At 48.2% G+C, this 20,369-nt stretch overlaps 2 protein-coding genes across 2 annotated transcripts in view; one reads left to right on the forward strand and one right to left on the reverse strand.

Moving 5' to 3' along the window:
- Positions 1–10,627, forward strand: part of NFKBID (NFKB inhibitor delta) — a 31,608-nt gene extending 20,981 nt beyond the window's left edge. Inside the window, exons 11-15 of the mRNA XM_084816343.1 lie at positions 1,039–1,090; positions 1,213–1,358; positions 1,767–1,883; positions 6,982–7,146; positions 7,240–10,627. Coding sequence (XP_084672469.1) covers positions 1,039–1,090; positions 1,213–1,358; positions 1,767–1,883; positions 6,982–7,146; positions 7,240–7,308 — 549 coding nt within the window. The 3' untranslated portion in view covers positions 7,309–10,627. The remainder of the gene's footprint in view (positions 1–1,038; positions 1,091–1,212; positions 1,359–1,766; positions 1,884–6,981; positions 7,147–7,239) is intronic.
- Positions 10,257–20,369, reverse strand: part of NPHS1 (NPHS1 adhesion molecule, nephrin) — a 56,733-nt gene continuing 46,620 nt past the window's right edge. The window contains exons 23-29 of the mRNA XM_084816344.1: positions 19,840–19,896; positions 17,830–17,952; positions 16,230–16,254; positions 15,798–15,888; positions 13,264–13,366; positions 12,607–12,749; positions 10,257–10,385 (exon numbers count right to left, since the gene is read on the reverse strand). Coding sequence (XP_084672470.1) covers positions 10,257–10,385; positions 12,607–12,749; positions 13,264–13,366; positions 15,798–15,888; positions 16,230–16,254; positions 17,830–17,952; positions 19,840–19,896 — 671 coding nt within the window. The remainder of the gene's footprint in view (positions 10,386–12,606; positions 12,750–13,263; positions 13,367–15,797; positions 15,889–16,229; positions 16,255–17,829; positions 17,953–19,839; positions 19,897–20,369) is intronic.

The following is a 20,369-nucleotide window of genomic DNA, read 5'->3' on the forward strand; positions in this document are numbered from 1 at the left end:
TTAACAGCAGCCTGGCACACAGAAATCCAGCAGGCAGAGCTTTCCCTGTCACTTTATATCTATGCTCGGAGAGTCTGCTGCTATTAGGCTTTTACTGCAGCCAATCACATGGCTGAATGAGCAGGCAGGTTTTAAGCAGAAAAGGGCCTTGGCTGTCCTGCTGGGTGATCGGCTGAGGTTAAAAAAAGAAAACCCCTTTTGGGACAGCTCTAGTATCATGTGTGCTTCTTCCCTGCATGGCCATAGGATTGTGGCCAAAGGAGATGATTTATGCAGGCTTTTACAGACTTGGAAGGGACCATTGTCCAGTGGCAGAACATGTATCTCCAGTTTAAAACAGGGGTGGGGAACCTCTTTCAGCCCAAGGGCCACATTCCATTTCAGAGAAGCTCTTGGGGGCCACATTCCAGTGGTGGGCAGGCCCAAAGGCAAAGGGGGTGTGGCCCAAAATACATGCCAACCTATTTTAGCTTAAAGATCTTAGTGTCAGTAACTAAGCTTTTGAGAGAGGGATTTCAACCTTTTACGATGCGGAAAAAGCTGCACAAAAGCTGGAAAACCACCAAACAAGTGTTGGTCAGGGGAGCCCCTGGGAACCCCAGAAGGGCTGGATTTGGCCCCCAGGCCTGAGGTTCTACACCCCCTGGTTTAAATGGATGGGGATGCATTGACTTTGATTCCTGCACTGAGCAGGGGGTTGGACTCAGTGGTCTTATAGGCCCCTCCCAACCCTACTATTCTATGATTCTATGACTAGAAAGACTCTTCTCTGCCTTAGACCCTGGAGAGCTACTTCTAGTCAGAGTAGAATATCCCAGGCCATTGGCCATGCTGGCTGAGGATGATGGGAGTTGTAGTCCAATACAGCTGGAGAGCACCAGGTTGGGGAAGGCCGCTGTAGTGGGCCAGGAAATCAGTGTCGTTTTTCGGCATTTCCCTCTGACATCACAAAATGTCTGTTGCTGCAACAGACTAGCATGGCTGCCCCTTTGGGAACACACATCAGGATTAATTCTTTTTTATTGCATCCTTTTCTAGGCTGTCTTATTGACCGGCATCCCGGTCAACGTGGAGGCCAGAAACTTTGAAGGTGAGAAGGCAGGAGAGCTGTGTCTTCCCGGAAATGTTTAGGGGTGGAGTATGCGTGGAGGGCGGAGGGGGGCACCGCTGTGGCATGCAGCACTGACACCCCTTTCGGCGCTATCCCGGCAGGTCTGACACCCCTGCACTGTGCTGTCATCGCTCACAATGCTGCTTTCCAGGCACAGGGCATGGAGCCCTTGTCTCAGGTTCACCTGCAGGGCTTGTTGCACTGTATTCGACTGCTCCTGCAACTCGGGGCCGACTACAAGAGCCAGGTAGGTGGGCGAACTGTGTTGAGCAGGGCCAGTCCTACCATTAGGCAGTGTGAAGCAGTCACCTCAGACTGCAAATGCAGGAAGGGGGCGACAAGGTGTTGGGAGAGAGACCTGAGTGACCTTTGGCCTGCTGTGCACACCCTAAGTTAGCCCGCTGCCTTCGGGGCCAGGGGAGGGTGCTGTTCTGTCCTCAGTGTTGAAGACAGATTCATCTCCCAGTCCAGTCCACTTCCATACCTGGAGTGGGAGGGGGCACCATCTTGTTCTTCACCTCAGGCTGCGAAATGTCTTAGACCAACCCTGGTGGTGAGCGTCTCCCCCAATCCCAAAGCTCCATTGACCCAAGGCTTCTGGAGGGAGCATCTGGGAGCCTGACACTTTCCTTTCGCCCCTGCTCATCTCTTCTAGGACCTGAAGAGTAGCAAAACCATCCTGCACTTGGCCGTCCAAGCCGCAAACCTGCCTTTGATCCATGTCCTCCTCCAGCTGCCTGGGCAAGAGCTCCAGACCTTTGTAAATATGAAGGTAGGCCTCTGGATTTCCTCCCACTATGGGGCACTATTAGCCAAGGATGGGGATACAGAGATTTCTACATATGATGGTTGGAGCGTGAATTGCTGAGTCAAGGCCAGTGGCGAGGGCAGGCATGATCGGGCTCCTGCCAAGGGCCCACACGAAAGCAGGGGTTAGGGATGTGCAAGCCCACCCCAGCTTGGGTTCTCCAGGCGCCGGCTGAAGTGCTGCCCCCACTCGCCAGAGCAGATTCACCAACCGACTGGCATCAGAGTCACCGGCTTCCACTGATGAACACATATGAGCAGCAACGTACAAGCTCCACGAACACATACGGGTTCTTCCAGATGAAGCTTTTCTTATGCAATCGCTCTGCCTCATTCATGGAATTTCATGTGGGGGGGCAGTGGGCAGTTCCAGATAATGTCGTCTTCCAATTGGAACCTTTCCGGGTGTTCTCACCGCTTCTTCTATGTATATTTTTTTTCTTTTTACACACACACACACACACACACACACACATACACACACAAAACATGTTAAAGATGGCAGGAGCTGCACAGCACCTTTTGACAGGTAGCGCTTGGAGCTGTCTGTCTGGAAGCCCCCTCTCTTTACGGAACAAGCAAAACTGGGATGGGGGAGAGGGGCTTGTGTCTGTTGGCGGCAGTGATGACATAGGTGTTGTCCAATAGGAGCCCATCAATGGTCCCTAAGCCAGAATGAACACATCTTTGGCAAGAGCACTGGAATCATTTAACAATTAGCAGGAAGGAGGATTGAGACTCTGCTGGCAACAATGTTTGGGAGTACTGGCCAAAAATCACTTTATCCAGCAACAAAGGAATGGCTGAGAGGGAGTATATCTGCCTCTCCCTGTGAACAGTGAACTCTGATCTTCTCCAAAAATGAATCCTCTGTACATAGCATTGCAGTCACTTATTGTGCATGGTTTAAACCTCATTTAAATGAATGCACATTTTAATATTGTCTGTGATAGGATGGGGAACCTGAGGCTCTTTAGGTGTTGCTGGACTACAGCTCCTATCATCCCTCATCGCATCATGCTGGCTGGGACTCATGAGAGTTGGAGTCTAACAATATCCAGAGGGCCTTGCTCTATAACAGGGGTGCAGAACCACATTCAGCCCAAGGGCCGAATTCCATTTTGGAGAAGCTCTCAGGGGCTGCATTCCAGTGGTGGGTGGGGCTGAAGGCAAAAGAGGGCAGAGCCCCAAAACTCAGAAATACCAGCATATTTTAGCTTAAAGCTCTTCCTGCCAATAACTAAGCCTTAGGAGAAGCATTTCAACCTTTTGGAATGGGGTGGGGGGTGGGACAGCACAAAAGTCAGGAAGCCACCAAATGATCCTTGGCTGGGAGAAAGGAGTGGGCCAGGGAAAGACAGAGTGGCCATCAGAGGAATCCCAGTGGGCCAGATTTGGCCCTTAGGCTTGAGGTTCTACACCCTTGGTATATAATCTGAGAACTAGCTCTGGGTATTGGGAACCTTGCATGAGACTTGGAACTGTGCACCTCCTAACCCCCCAGTTGTGAGGCACCAGTTTAAGTTTCTATTTCAGGGGGTCCCCAGTGCAGTGCCCATGAGCACCATAGTGCCCACAGGGACCTCCAATGGCACCCACAAAGCTCTCCCCTCCCTGGACCCTTAAAAAGAATTGTTTTAAGAAAAACCCGGGAAAACATTAGGGCAATCTTCTTTCTCCCTTTCTAGCCTCTAGCCTTGCCCTTTCTCTCTCCTCTGTCCCTTTGCCTATATTTCCTTCTCCCTCCCAGCCTCTAGGAACATAGGAGCATAGGAAGCTGCCTTATACTGAGTCACACCCTTGGCCCATCTAGCCCAGCATTGTCGACACTGACTGGCAGCGGCTCTCCAGGGTTTCAGGCAGGATTCTTTCCTCGCCCTACCTGGAGAAGCTGGGGATCGAACCTGGGACCTTCTGCATGCAAAGCAGGTGCTCCGTCACACTGAGCTATGGCCCCTCTAGCCTCACTATTTCTGTCCTTCTCCATGCACACACACACACACACACACACACACACCTCTTTAGCTCACTTTTGACCAGCCAGGCCCCCACAGCAGCCATTATGTGACCAGCCCTATCCACTGTGGTGGTGCCCACAGCAATTTCTCAAATTTCCAAATGTTCCATCAGGTCCAAAAAGGTTGGGATCCGTGCTCTATTTCCTCCCCCTTTTTTCTAGTTCCATGCCTTTTCCCCATTCTTTTTTCTCCTCACCATGGGATCAACACAGCAGAGCCAAACATAAGGGACCCCTGCCTCTGTTGCACTCCCTGATTTCACTGGAGTGATAGCTTTTAGCAGGAGGGATGCCAGTTTAGTGAAAGAACACCTCTTTTGCATTCAGAAAGTCTCCACTTTTATTCTTGGCATCTCCAGTTAAAAGATTCCGGTTGGTAGGAGGTGATACCTTAGAGTGGGGGTGGAGAGCATTAGGCCTGGGGGCCAAATCCAGCCCTCCCAGGGTCACAAACTGGCCCTCTGATGTTCTTTAGAGGGCCATGCCTCCTTTAAATGCAACTAGCTGCTTCAGGGATGTGATTTTTGTCATCAGAGAGAAAGGGAGGGTTAAACACCTCACCATCACAGTCATTATCAGCCTTCCCCAACCTGGCACCCACCAGATGTTTTGGACTTCAACTCCCATCAGCCCCAGCAAGCATGACCAATTGTCAGGAATCCTGGGAGCTGGAGTCCAAAACATCTGGAGAGAGCACTAGGTTGTAGAAGGCTGACCCTGAGAAGCTGCTTGGGCTTCCCTGGGGCTGCCAGTTTGATCCCCTGGGTAAATCAGAGGCTGAGCTAGGAGGGAAAAGCCAGCCATTAAGCAAACCTACTTTGGCGGTGCAGAGCATCCAAGAGCTTTCCTGGAGGCTCCATTTCACAAGGGTAGGGATGCAGGGATTTTGTAAAATCTGCTCTGTTTGCATTCTGCAGATTGTCAGGTGCCTTTCATTCTGTCATCCACTCATTGACAGAATCGAATTTTTTTTCCCAGTCTCCCAAATTTGCACAAAATTTGCATTTGCGCAAATTCATATTTGTGCAAATTTGCACTTCTGAAAATCCACAAATCCACCCACCCACACACACAAATGCTTTAGCCTATGGGGGAAATGCGCATTTTCGGCCAGTGGTGGTTGTTGTTTGTTAATTTCAAGTATTTTTCTATGGCTAAATTTGTGTAAAATTCCAGAACGTTTAAAAAAAAAAAAAGAATAATCCGCAAGTCTGCAGGATCTGTGTGACTCAGAAAAAGCCAGTCTGTTGTGGAATCCATGGCTCGGATTCACAGAAACCCAAACTCATTTGATTCCATTGCGCATTGTCATCCCTAGCAAGGGGCGAGGGGACAGGCTTGGCTTTGCCTGCCATGCTTTGGCAGCACATAATGAGTTTTAATTAGGGCCTGGATCATCTTGGCTGATGGTTTAACAAATTGTCTGTTTCTATGTTTTTTATATAAATGAGGGTTTTTGTACTTTGTATGATTTGTTTTAATGGCTTTTGATTTTTGTCAACCACTCAGAAAGCTTCAGCTATGGGGCAGGATAGAAATATCAGTGGCAAAACCAACAGTGCTTTGTGAGCTATGGTTGAACTGAACACGCAAAAGCTGGGAAAATCATTTTTCCAACCATAACGCCTGCCCCCCTTTCAAACCGCAATGCGCATTGGGCAGAGGGACCAGCACATGTGTGGCTAGGGATGGTGAAGAATTCTGCCACGGATCTCGGAACCGAAACCCATGGCGGAATGAAGCCCCCCAGCCCCCCAGCCCGCAAAAGGCATGCGAAACGGAGCACTCACCTGCTGCCATTCGCGCTGCTCTGCGAATGGCATCCATGTCTGCAGCCACCATTCTCTTCACCATTTTAGCCGTGATAGGCTACGTAAATACTTACATAGCCTATCACGGCTAACGCAGGGACACCATTTGCGTCCCTGCAGAGGTGGTGATAGGCTACATAAATATTTACGTAGCCTATCACGGCAAAAAAAAGGGGGGAATGCAAATGGCGGCAGCTACAGCGGCCGCCATTTGCATTCCCTTCTCTTTTTTTTGCCGTGATAAGCTACGTAAATATGTACATAGCCTATCACGGCAAAAAAAAGGGACGCAAATGGCAGCGGCTACGGTGGCCACCATTTGCATCCCTGCACAGCCCAGCAGCGGCCAGATGTCGCTGCGGGCTGCCCCGGCCGGCAGCTCCACAGAGTCACTGCGGAGCGGAGCTGGCCATCGAGGATTTGGGGGGGAGGGACAGAGCGCCTCCCCCCCCACCACGGATGTACGAAACAAAACAGGTAAATCATTTCATACATCCCTATGTGTGGCAGGTGACGAAGGGCAGGAGCCCACTGGGATGCACACATGACTGTTGTACCACAGGGCTCTGGGACCTGTCAGTCAACAGCCTGAGTGCTCAGACCTGTGACATATTATGCATGCCGAGTCGGAGTTGGTACATAAGCTTATTATGGGATGGCATAGGGACAAAGGATTCACCCTTCATGTAGGGCCTCATAGACAGACAAGGGGGAGCTTAGCTATGCCCCCCAAACTGACTTTTTGCCCCTATGGGAAAAACACGCAAAGGTGTTCCCAACCATAACTGTCACAATAATAAATGAAATGAAATCCTCTTCCATGCTGGATGGAAAGGGAAAGCTAGACATAAGGAGTTTTTGGATTGCCTTTCCCTTTTTGATGTAATAATGTTGCAGGGAACCCGGACAAGTGAGCAAATTCTCTTGAATGGTTTTGCTGCTTTTTCTGTTCCAGCTACCTCTAGCCAGTCTTGAGGACACTCGAGTGCTGGCCTTTGTTGCTTGGGTTCTACCTCGCTCCAGGTTGAGATTATAATTCCATCCACCCATGATCCCGTGGCCTATGCAATATTAATTAAAAATAATATTTCTCAATTGCTCATTTGAGCAATTCCACCTTCCAGCTCGGAGTAGCAAAGTATTGGCCCAGTGGGGAAGTTTAATGCAGCATGTGATAAAACTGGAAATGAAATGAAGTGAAATGGGGGCTGATCGGGGGAAATCTCTGTCCTCAGGCTCACGGGAACACTGCACTGCACATGGCCGCCGGCCTACACGGGCACCCCTATCAGGAGCAGATCGTGCGCCTGCTGCTGCACCACTGGGCCGATCCCAGCGCCCGGAATCTGGAGAACGAACAGCCGGTTCACCTGCTGGCTCCTGGGCCAGCAACAGAGCAGGTGAGCTGGGGCTCAAAGGGGGACGTGGGTTGCCTAAGGAGGATCAGCCAGCATGCAGCTTTGGCCAACGCTTGTCTCTTGTCTTCTCTCCAGCTGCGTCTGTTGCTAAGGAGCCGCCGTGCAGGCCCTGGCCTGGCTCATCACCTCCCTTCCCTTTCCTGATGGCCCCCTTGTCGGGGGATGCTCCTGGATGGGGATCAGCGGAATGCCTTCTGAACTACCCAGGGAGCGAAGACGTGCGGATGTCTTCATTGTCGTTGTTTTCCAGGGAATCATCGTCTTGTGCTGGCTGTATTTAACTAACTTATTGGATTGGGGCAGGGGGGTGATGTGCCTGGCCACTTCCTTGCTGATGCTCCCAAAAATTCAACTCCCGGGGGTGGGGGGGGGTGGCACCGTGGGTGCCGAATTCCCTCCCCACATGGAGATGAGTCACTGGAGCCCTGCTGCATCGGTGGGGTGTGGAGGAGTCTGTCTTTATCTCCATCATCAACACTTTTTTCAGTCCTGGTCTGGGAACAAATATCCCAGGCCTAGACTACAACTCCCATGATGCCTGGCCATACGCTGCAGTTGCTGGGGCTGATGGGGTTGGAGCTCAAAACTTCTGGAGGGCACAAGGTTGCCTTCCACTGAGACATACTCCACCACCGCACCGAAGCACTAAGCTCTGTTTCATCAGCAAGGAGATCACGCAAAATGGGAAACCAAGTTCTTTCACCCAGCTACCTCCCCCATCAGAACACAACATGCTCCTCTTGGCAGGTTTCGTACCTGGGGCAGTTGGCCAGGCTCCTCCCCCCTCCTCCCCATCCCTTACCCCGCTGCACATATCATTTCTGTGAAATGAATTTTGACTTGAACCATATTGGTTTGCAGAAAAATTGGATCCTATAACTTGGGGCTGGCCTCACCAGAAGAATTCCTAAAGCAAAACTGACAGTGCAATCCTCTATGTGTCTACTCAGGAGAAAGGCCCATTGAGTTCAGTGGGACTTACTCCCATGTAAGTGAGTATAGGGTTGCAGCCTGCGTTTCTCTTTAGACCAGCCTTCGCCAACCTGCTGACCTCCAGATGTGGTTGGAAGACAACTCCCATAATCCCCAGTCAGCACACCTATCGCTGGCTGGGGATTCAGGTTGCCAAAAGCTGGTTTAAGCCATTCTGCTCTTGATCCACCCCTTGATGGATCCACCCTGACCCTAAGAGGGTTCTTGATCCGCCCAGAACCTAGGAGGGTTCTTGTATCTTTTTTTAAAGAACTGCAGAAAAGGGGGAACCTCTCAACAGGTATAGTTGCTGGCAAATGTGGTATATAATTATATAAACCACTGTCAGCAAGCTTCTCTCTTCAATGCACCTCCACCCTACAAACTTAGCTGGTTGGATTTGTGTTCCCTCTTCCTCAGGGAGCACTGGGAACTGTAGTTTTGCGAGTGGAGCGGAATATCCAACAGAGGTCTCTGCACCCTCCCCAAACTACACTTCCCAGGATTCTTTGCAGGGAGAGGGGGCACGATGCCAGTTACATGGGTATTATAAATGATGGCCAGTTTTGTAGCAGAGAATTGCCCTTTAAAAGTAAAGGAGCCCTCTGAGCAGACAAATCTGGCAGAGCTCTTAATTCTGCCCCAAATAACCTGAGGCAAATAATCTGCACAATTTCCGTGCTGCCCTCTGATGCTTGGAACTGGTCCTGAGGCCCCCTCAAACGAGCTGGCGGGGCTGCAGCAGTCTAAGCAGCAGAGATAAACACTGTGTGTCTTTTTCTCGAATAGGCTCCGGCCTGCGTTGCACCCTCTCACAGCATCTGTGCCCAGAAACCTGTAGCCAGGTCCCTGGCTTAATTTAGAGTACCGTGTGGCTCTCTATCAGTCTGGCTGAATGCCGAGGAAGCAGTCTCTCTTCCTCCCTTCAGGACTGCATTGGCTTCCTTCCACTCAAGGGAGCTGTATCCCCACAAAGTGGGAAACCAACTTCCCCCCTCCCCTTTTTTCTATCCTCCCCACCCACAACTCTTGCTCTCCCACCCAGTTTCTGCTATCCAAATATCTATTAGGAGTTGGCTGCTTTGGTTCTTTTCTTTTCCTTCCTAAAGTTGCAGGCCCAATACAGTCAATTCTAGGGCTTTTTATGGGAAAAAAACAACAACAACATTGTGACGGAAGAGAGAATTCTGACAGGTGCTGCTTCTTCTGTCATAAAATGCTGTAAGAACTGCTGTTGCTCGGATTCTTCTTAGTAGCCAACTAGGGATGTCGGAGAAATGCACAATGGATTCACATGAGTTCGAATTTCTGTGAATCTGACCTGAGGATTCTGCAGAGGACCGGCTTTTTCCGAGTCACACTGATTCCACAGATCAGTTTTTCACTTTGGGGGAGCATTTGCGCTAACGTGCATTAGCTCTGATGTGCATTAGCACAAGTAGAACAAAATTCTGGTTTAAAAAAAAAATCCGATTCCGTGAATGAGCAGATGACAAAACAAAAGACACCTGACAAACCGCAAAACACATGGATTTAACCAAATCTGTACATCCCCATAGCCAACTATTTTTAATATTTGTACCATATGTTTTTAATGAAATGTACGCCACCCAGAGAACTTCAGTTCTTGGGTGGTTTCAAACACCAATAAATAAATAAATTTTAAAAAGTGAGGACAGACCCATCTCTCACTTCCTCCTTTGGAATCTGGCAAGCTTTCATGTGCACCCCTCTGTGTTCAGCTTGATGAATACTCTTAGAGCTTGTGCTAATGGAATATTTGAACAGAAGAAGGGTGAGCAGGAGGGTTTTATGACGAACCATATGTTATTGGAACAGAAGTGGGCTAATTGTGGCAATAAAGAAGCACACTTTTTAATCGTTTCAGATGTCTCTGTGTATTGCTGCCCCCACCCCAGCCAGACACAGTCTGCTTTCTCCCCACCCCACCCCACCCCACCTCCTCCCACTGCACTTCTGCCTGTTCAGGCCCACCACACTGACAAGAAGGAGTATGGACACAAGGGAAAAGTGTAGAGAGGCATACGATCAGGAATTCCTTTCGACAACACACAGAAAAATCCTGGATGCTGGATCAGTCAACCTGGCTGTAGCTTTGCTTAGACCAGTTCCCCTTGCTGCTCAAAAGGCAGCTCCCTGTCCAGAGGCAGGTAATCCGCCACAGGGTCATAGATCCCCATCATCTCTGCGTAGGCAGCCAGTGATCCTCCGCTCTGTTGATAGGCACCCTAGACACAAGGATTAAGGATGGCTGGTGAGACTCCCTCCTATTTTCAAGGCATAGGAAGTGATGAATGGAGGATGGAACTCTCAATGGCTTGTAGCCAAGGGGGTAGCTAGTCCTGGGCCCATGGGGAAATAGCCCTGAAACTATTTCTCACAGGCCCTGATCTATTCCACAGAGCTGTATATTGCATAGACTCCAAGGATAAATTCGCAAATTTCTTCATATCCAGGATGGAAAGAACCTGAGATTAAAAAAAAAAAAAATGGGGAAAGCAGAATGGACAGATTCACCCATCCAGGTGCAGGGCTTTGAGTGTTTTGTTCTTAAAAGTCTGGGTTTGAATCCCTATGTATTCAACCTGTCCAGATGGCCTCTCAAAATTCTCCACCTTAATTATGGGCAGAGAAATTTGGGAGATAATTTCACCAAATTTCTCCAGGGAAAGTAAAAATTCTCAACAGTTTCTCACAGGTAGGTATTCTCATTGGCAGGGCTTGTAGCACAGCTGTCTTCAGTTTTGGTAAGGGTCTTTGGGGGGTTCCTGCAGCAACAGCATCAGCTGTGTTGGCAGGCTGGCCCCCATTTTGCATCCACCACAATGCAGGTGTCGGGGGGCAGGGGCAGTGTTGTGTCAAGCTCCAGGGATGAGGTGGAGTTCGTGCTTTGCCAAAATCTGTCTCCAATTTCCTGAAAGTTTTCTTCCCCCGTGAAAGGGGCTTCCATTGTTCTACCTCATTCTCAGGACAGTCTATAATTTATGTTGAATTTCTTTTGGTGGTGTTTTTGAGCTTACCTAATCACAGCCAGCCTCCCAGGCTGCCTGCACTTCCTGATCTGAAAAACCACTACAGGAGGAATTACCTCATGGTGCCTTCCACTGAGCTTCAGTTGAAGTGTGGGAAGCTGAGGAGGCTACAGGCTGCCAAAGATATATATAATAATAATCTTTTATTATATATAATAATATTTTATTATATAATAAAGACTGGACACCTGTGCTTATTCCTTGGCCACCTCCTAAGTAAGGTAAGCCCAAAAACCCCAAACCCAACCCTTGAGAATTTCTCCGAAATTTCTTCAATATTGAATTTCTTTTTGAAAGCAATTCCTCTTCTATCAAATTGAATGGGAATGGTTGAAAAAAACTGTGGAATAAATTTTCCGCACAGCACTGGTTTAGCCAAGTTAGTGCTGAATTAGGGTTGCCACCTCTTTTTCCTGACAGGCTCCTGAAGTTTAACAGCTACATGACAGGCAGATAAACATGGTTCTCTCCATGCTGGGAAGAGTGGTACCTATTTAATTTGACTGGTGCAGATGGATGAAAATTTTGTTTCCATTGGTTTTTGGATCAGAATTTACCCAAATTTCTTCATAATCTGGACAAAAAGAACTCAAGATTTAAAAATTCTGAACGCGGGAGAGAGTGATACTGAGAAATTCATCCATTTCTACTCAAGGGTCAAGCACACCCTTTGCATACAGAAGGTCTCCAGTTGAATCCTTGGCATCTGAGTTAAAAAGGATCAGGTTGCAGGCGGGATGGGAAAGACCCCTGTCCAAAACCATGGAGAGCCTCTACCAGTCAGAATAGACAAGATGGGTCTAGATGGACAAATGGTTTGGCCAGCTATCAAAGCCAGCTTCCAGTCAGGGATTTGAAAGTATGCTTTTTAACTGAGGAAGGAATTAGAAATAAATAGGAATATCCGTCACTAGGAAATTCCATTCTGTTTTGGCTTGACAGAATTCTGCATTATGTACTATTCACTTTGCATCTGAGGTTTTTCCCCAAACTCTGGGAACTTTTTTGCACATGTATTTGAGAAGATTCTGCCATTTGAGCAAATTACAGCCAAATTTGTGCAAATTATGCAAATTTGGCCATACTTTGCATAATTAGTGCAAATGTGGCCATAATTTGTTCAAATTCCACAGAAACCTTCCCCCCAATTGCGCAAAATTCCTGAAAAATCTGCAATCTGGCCCAGGTCACTGCAGAGCAAGTCAGGTGCCAAAGCAGGAAACAAAAAAGCATTCTGGGGGTCAAAGCCTAAGAAAACCTGCCAGACTCCACCCCCAAAATGGATTTCTCCAAAATCCCTAGAAATAAATGAATCAATGAAATATATGAGAGGGACAATCCCTCTGCCCTGGTTTGGGGGGTTGGGGAGACAGAAATGACCCCCCACACACCTGTCAACCTCTTCCCAGGTACTCACTGCATATTCATGAATCCGTGGTTCCTCCTCAGGGTACCAACTGTTGTACAGAGGTCCCTGTTCAGCATATCTCCCAGGCACCCTCACTTCCTCATACTCATGGAGCTCTGGGGAGCCAAGCCAAGGGGATGGGATGTTGGGGTCTGTAAAGACAAAGGAACCCCACACACAGCTTCAGCTTCAGGGAACAGATCTTGTTCCTCAGAGAATGGAGCTGGGATTTGATGTGGCTCTGGGTTATGGCACTAGCCTTCCCCAATTGGTGCACAGTTGGGAAATATTTCACCGACTGGCCTCTGCCAATCCAGCTGCTGCTAAAGGCACAAAAGCAGACCTGGTCAGTTCATTTCTAGTATTTTGGAAACGAATGAGAATTTTATCCCCACAGACACATGTGGAGGGTGACAAGTTGGGGAAGGCTGTTCTATAGTTTGCAGTGGAGGCTGGTGGCTCCAGATTTCCACCCTGGGTTTCAATCAGGACCAGTCAGACCTCTAAAGGAGCTATCCAAGGTGCATAGCTGGTTCTGACTGGTTTTGACGGAAAATGGGAAGAGATTCGCCCCCTCCACCGACTTCAGAGCCACCAGCCTCCACTGATGGTTTGGGGGTGGAACTGGGCAGAGGAGGAGGAAGGAACATATCAGCACTCATGCACCTGTAATGCTAGCATCTGCCTCTCTGTCAGCATGGTGGCCCAGCCGGGACCAGGCCTGGGAAGCGGACCCAGAATCCGTCGTTGATGTTTTGGCAGAGCTGCCCTGCAGAGAGAGACACAACCAGCCATGCAAGGAGCAAAGATGAGATCTACTGCTTACCATCAACACATCTGAACCCAGCCCATCACCCCTTCCTTGGAAATTGGGCTACGGTTTCCAGTCACCCACCCTTGAAACAGGGCGGACTTCCAAGGCTTTTCTAACTAGGGATCCATAAAGATGACCTCCATCAAAACCTGCCAGCACTCTCAAAATCCAGACAGTGTCCACTGGGGAAAAAAATTAAGAGAGATCGAATTTCTAGCCCTCATGATTATGGCAAAACTCTGAGAGGTGTGGGTGTGTCATTTTCTGCTGATAAGAAACAAAAGGAGATCTGGGTAAGACTTCCAGAGGACAGCATAGTCGGCATTCAGCACAGTTCCTCCCAGGGACTTAGCTACCAATTTTCCATATTCCCTTCCACTATACCATATGGTATATCCAATATATATTTATGTTACTCTTCCCCAGTTGATGTAATTGATCTCTATTGCAGAAAGGGGATTCAATGATACAAAAGTCTGGAGTCCCTGTAAAACGGACCGTATCCAGATGCAGGCAGGCAGGGCTTTACTCTTTTTCAAAAGATATACCCTTGGCACTGAATGTGTGTCTCATAGCATCATAGAATCATGGAATAGTAGGGTTGGAAGGGGCCTATAAGACCATCGAGTCCAACCCCCTGCTCAATGCAGGAATCCAAGTCAGAGCATCCCTGACAGATGGCTGTCCAGCCTCATCTTGAATGCCTCCAGTGTGGAAGAGCCCACTACCTCCCTAGGTCATTGGTTCCATTCTCATATTGCTCTAACAATCAGGAAGTTTTTCCTGATGTTCAGCTGGAATCTGGCTTCCTGTAACTTGAGCCCATTATTCCATATCCTACATCCTGGGATGATCGAGAAGAGATCCTGGCCTTCCTCTCTGTGACTACCTTTCTAGTACTTGAAGAGCGCTGTCCTATCTCCCCATAGTCTTCTCTTCTCAAGGATAAACATGCCCAATTCTTTCTTTCAGTCTCTCTTCATAGGGCTTTGTTTCCAGTCCCCTGATCATCTTTGTTGCCCTCCTCTGAACCCTCTCCAGCTTGTCTGCATCCTTCTTAAAGTGTGGTGCCCAGAACTGGACACAGTACTCCAGATGAGGCCTAACCAGCGCTGAGTAGAGGGGAACTAGTACTTCCTGGGATTTGGAAACGAAGCTTCTATTAATGCAGCCCAAAAGAGCATTTGCCTTTTTTGCAGCCACATCACATTGTTGGCTCATATTCAGCTTGTGATCGACAACAATTCCAAGATCCTTCTCACTTGTAGTGTTGTTGAGCCATGTATCCCCCATCTTGTAACTGTGCATTTGGTTTCTTTTTCCTAGGTGCAGAAGCTGTCCTAGGCGTCTCAAATGAGTATATCCAACTGTGTTGGTTTAAATGGGTTTAAATGACAAGTTTGCATCCCTTTGGGGGGAGGGGGAAAAGTAAACTTCAAAAAGTGTTCAGAATAAAGGAATCTCTTTTTTCCCTACCCAGCTCATTTTCTTGGACACAGTCTGATCCTTCTCCTTGCTATGCTGGGCAACTTTTGTCCCAGCTCCTGTGCCTCTCTAACTGCAGCTTGTTCTGCAGACTGTAACTGGCATTTGTTGTTGTTGTTGTTGTTGTTCAGTCGTTCAGTCGTGTCCGACTCTTTGTGACCCCATGGACCAGAGCACGCCAGGCCTTCCTGTCCTGCGCTCTCTCCCGGAGCGTGCTCAAGTTCATATTCATTGCATCCGTGATGCTATCTAGCCATCTCATCCTCTGCCGTCCCCTTCTCCTTTTGCCTTCAGTCTTTCCCAGCATCAGGGTCTTTTCCAGGGAGTTTTCTCTTCGCATTAGGTGGCCAAAATATTTGAGCTTCAGCTTCAGTATCTGTCCTTCCAATGAGCACTCAGGGTTGATTTCCTTTAGTATGGACTGATTTGACCTCCTTGCAGTCCAGGGGACTCGTAAGAGCCTTCTCCAGCACCACAGTTCGAAAGTAACTGGCATACACCCCTCTCTTTGCCACAAAATATTTAACCTACTGACCTCTGCTGATCCAGTTGCTGCTAAAGGCACTAAAGCAGGGCTGTGCCAGGGCCGGCCCTACCATGAGGGAGAATGAGCAGCTGCCTCAGGTGTGGCGGAGGCCCTGTGCCCCCTAAACTAGCCTGCTGCCTTCCGGTGTGGCGGAGGATGCTGTCCCATTGCCAGTATCATGGAATAATTCTGCTGCCAGGCCAACTGGGTTTTGCACATGGAATGCAAGGAAGAGGCACCTTGTCCTTTGCCTCAGGCAGCAAAAGGTCTTGGGCCAGCCCTGACCTGGCCAGTTCCTTTCTGGTGATTTGGCATCCCTACCGGCTTCCTTGATGCTATGCCCACAATTCCCCGTACCCTGGGAGATGCGCTTACCTCGGAGCTGTGCTCTTCCAGCTGTGCCGGTTGCACACCAGCTTTCAGCCACTTGCACACGGTATAGTTGTTCCCAAATCTCACTTTTCCCCTGAAAGAACAACAGCATTCTTGGGTAGAAGATAAGCCTTTGGAAGCTACTATGGGATCAGTTTCTAGCTATCAAAGCAGTTGCTTCTCTCTAAGGTAGAGCTGACAATTTTTTTTTTTTCCTGTCAGGGCTCCTGTGCCTTTAAGAGCCCCGTGACTGGGGGGCAGGGGGTGGGGATCAGCTGGTAAAGCTTTTTTCCCCACCACAGCAATGCAGTGATGCGGAAAGCTTCACCTGCAGTGTCTCCTCCTCTCCCACTGTTGTTGCAGGCACAGGAGATGTGTCAGAAGAAAAGTTGGCAACCCTTTTTCTTGGCCCTCCTGCCCAGTTCATATACTCACTTGGCTGCTCCTCGGGTTCTACTTCCTGCAAGAAGAAGGAGAAATGAGAGAAGGATCATACCCAAAAAATTAAAAAAAAAAAGACCAACCTATTGCTTTACCCGCATTGGGGGTGCTTCCAGATGGACGGCTCCTAGAGATACCTGGCATGGCAATGAGTGCCTATTACCAACTCAGGTTGGTATGCCAGCTACACCTTTTCCTGGACAGGCATAGCCTGGCCACTGTAGTCCATGCATTGATAACCTCATGTTTAGATTACTGTAATGCGCTTTATGTGGGGCCACCTTCACGCTTGATGAGGAAGCTGCAGCTGGTGCAGAATGATGCGGGAGGCACGATACGGAGTGGAGTGCGTGACTATGCACATATTACACTGGCGTTGAAGCAATGGACCTGGCTGCCTACTACCTACCAAGCCAAGTACAAGGTCCTGCTGTTGGCATATAAAGCCCTGAACGGCCTGGGACCAGGTGACCTGGCAGATCCCCTTCCCCATACACACCTGTGTGATCATTAAGATCATCAGAGGTCTGGCTGGATGTACCACAACCTTCAGATTGCCATCTTGCAACAACCAGGAAGAGGGCCTTCTCGGTGGTGGTGCCCAATTTATGGAATAATCTCCCCCCTGGTATCTGGGAGGCACCAAGTATAATAGGTTTTCAGTGCCTATTAAAAACCCATTACTTTTCAGAGGTTTTCCTTGAGTGAGTGTGCTGGCCAGTCTGTTTTGTTTGTAAGTATGCATTGTATCAGCTTTAATTGGTTTTAATGTTTTTATTACTATTTTAGAGAAAGGTTTTAGCGATCATTATGTATTTTAACTGCATTTTAAGGCATATCATGACATATTTTAATGTTTACAGCTGTCTTGTAAACCACTTAGAGATATTTTTAACTATGGACAGTGGTATATACATCTGTTAAATCCTCCTCCTCTTTATTTATTTATTTATTACATTTATATCCCACCTTTTTTCCTCCTTAAGGAACTCAAGGCTGCACACATAATCCTCCTCCTCCATTTTAACCTCACAACAAAAACCCTGTGAGGTGGGTTGGGCTGAGAGTCCATGACTGGCCCGAAGTCACCCAGTGAGCTTCCGTGGCCAAGTGGGGACTAGAACACAGATCTCCCGACTCCCAGTCCAACACTCTATCCACCACACCACCCTGGCTCTTTCTCCGCCTCCGCCTCCTCCTCCTCCTCAGGCATTGTGCAGTCTGTTCCTTCCTCAACAGATTTTTTGGTGGAAAGAAAGAAAACAGCAGAAGTGGTGGGAAAGCATGGGAGGATTCTAAGTGGAAGCTGATGATGTCTGGACCAACCCCTCCATAACATTCCATGAATCAGGCAGGGCAATGGCACAATAAAAAGCCTCTTCTGGAAGCACCCTGAGTTGGATTCAGACTTAGTTGTACTTAGAGTAGATCCATTGAAACCAATAGGACTTAACTTTGGCATGACCAGCCCCCTGTGTGGAAGAAGGATTTGCTGTCAGGGCCCACCTTTGCCTGTGTCCTGGCCACAGGAGGGAACACAGAGCAGATCATACCCCATGCCCAGTTGAAGATGGGGGTCTATCCATGCACTTACCTTTGAGGCCTTGGGCCTGTTGCCTACACAGTAGGCAGCCCAGAAAGAACACATTGGAAACTATCAGAAGCCCCCCTAGGCCGCCAAGGAGCCCAACGAGGGGAAGAGGCAATTCAGGGCTTTCTGGGAAATAAAGGAAAGGTTTTAAAGGTGAGGACGCAGAGAACAACGGTGCTCTCCCCACTTGGTCCCCCTTGTTTTTACCACAAACAAGAGAAGGACCAAAGACCCCCTCCCTCTGAGAATCTCCACCCAACTTCTTATAACACAACATCACACAGAACTTTTCAAAACATAGCACTGTACAAAATCCCCTCTGCCCAGAATAGATGGGAAGGGAATAGCTTTGCGGCAGTCATGGTGCTGTTTTTGTCCCTTAAAAAAGAAAAAGAAAGCAATCTGAATAGATGTACACTCCAGTGCAGGAAGGGAGTTCTGTACAACAGATCTGGGTGACACACAGCCCATCGGCCACATGCAGGAACCCCTGGCCTTTCTTTTTTTCTGTTCTTTTTTTTTCTTTTTTCACAACCCCTGCCACTGCACTGCTGAATCGGCCACCAAAATTCAGTGACGCGGCAGCAAAAAAAAGAGTGGTGACTTTGCTTTAAAACAAGGCATGCAGGAAGTTCAAGCAAAATGGGGGGAGCATGGGTGGTTCTAAGGAGGTGGTGGTCTCTCCCACACTGGAGGCATTCAAGATGAGGCTGGACAGCCATCTGTTGGGGATGCTCTGACTTGGATTCCTGCACTGAGCAGGGGGTTGGACTCGATGGTCTTGTAGGCCCCTTCCAACCCTACTGTTCTGTGATGCTATGATTCTATGGTGCAGCCCCTGGTGGGATCCAGAGGGGCCATGTGCCCTGCCCCAACCCCCAGAAATTGCCTACCCCTGCTGTACAGGCTTCAAAGGGTAGTGTATTAAAAATAAATAGGTTTACAAAGTGGTGAGGAGAAATGGAAGGTGATGTAAGTGATTATTAACTAATAAATAACTGAATCTCAAGATAGTATCCAATAGTTGCCCATGCATAGGGTTGCCAAGAGTGGCATGGCTTGCTTCTAAAAGCTCCAGTGACCTGCAGAAATCAGCACCTGAAGCTTTTCACAGCATGGAGACATGCATTATCACCTCCTAACATCTGCAAATCAAACTACTGCCTGGGGGTACAGGAGCAGAGAGTGGTTAAAAAGTTGGCAACCCCACCCAACATGCTTGCATAACCTCATTCTGCATCATAGTCACACTAACAATTGATCCACTCTCTGGGGAAAGTATCTAGTTCCCCCAGATACAAAATATTCTTGAGTGCCTGGAAAATTCAATATCCCCGAAATAGGCTCACAGTATTAAGTGTATGTATGGACTGTGCACATCAAATGGGAGACATCGCACGTATTTGTGCAAATGACTAATTGCACTGAAAGGCATTTGCAATCTACAACCAAAGCTGTCTGTAATCTGTAGCAAAATGAAACCAAAACTAAAATCTAAATATTGCATCAAAGCGATGAAAGCTTGGTCTAAAAAACAAAAACAAAAACCCAGACCTGAAGAAAATATGCAAATTGTGCCTTTGTAAATGTATTAATTCTCTACCATTCTGCTTCTGCTAAATGTTGAGGTGAGCACTGAGCTCTGCAGCATACTAATGCCTCAGTTCTTAACCTCTGAACATCTTGCTCAGTCTCCCTGAACATCTCGTTCAGTCTCCCTATGAATTCTGAAATGTTACTGGGCACTGCCCATGTGCTTGCTGCAAGCTTCTCTTTGACAATCATATGGACTAGAAACTTGGGTATTTTTAAAAAAAAGGGAAACAATGGATTTTGAATTCTGTAACAGAGCCGAACATTTTGACTTGAACAATTCAGTAAGAGATAATCAGAATACATCCAGCCCTGCCTGCAATAGATGGGCAAGATAGCGAGGGACACAGAGATATCAGGGACAGATTCTTCATGGTAATGATGCAGTGTTTACTATGAATAGGTCTAGAATTTTTGTACCTGGTTCAGGTATTGATGTAGTCTTGGGCTCTCCATCAATTGGTTTTTCCATTCTCTCTGGAAGGGAACATATTGAATAACAACTGGATAGAATCCAAATTCTGATAGCATCACACAGGAGATAACTTGCCTACTACAGGGATGGCACAAAAGTTTGTCATGCTCATCAATGTGACATTCTAGCTTGGGTCTGGAGGGGTAAGCAGAAAGACTGAAGGCAAAAGGAGAAGGGGACGGCAGAGGATGAGATGGCTAGATAGCATCACCGATGCAATGAATATGAACTTGAGCACGCTCCGGGAGAGAGCGCAGGACAGGAAGGCCTGGCGTGCTATGGTCCATGGGGTCACGAAGAGTTGGACACGACTGAACGACTGAACAACAAGATCAACACAATTCTTGAAACCATCTTGTGACCTTGATCTACAGCAAGGATTCTGTAGAATGGCAGAATGTAGATCTCCAGATGTTTGGATCTTCAACTCCCAGAAGCCCTTGCACACATGGCCAATGGTCAGGAATGCTGGGAG

Source organism: Heloderma suspectum, chromosome 10 (genome assembly GCF_057233095.1).
Source record: "Heloderma suspectum isolate Gila_16-S chromosome 10, 16-S_ref, whole genome shotgun sequence".
In the NCBI taxonomy this organism is placed as follows: Eukaryota; Metazoa; Chordata; class Lepidosauria; order Squamata; family Helodermatidae; genus Heloderma; species Heloderma suspectum.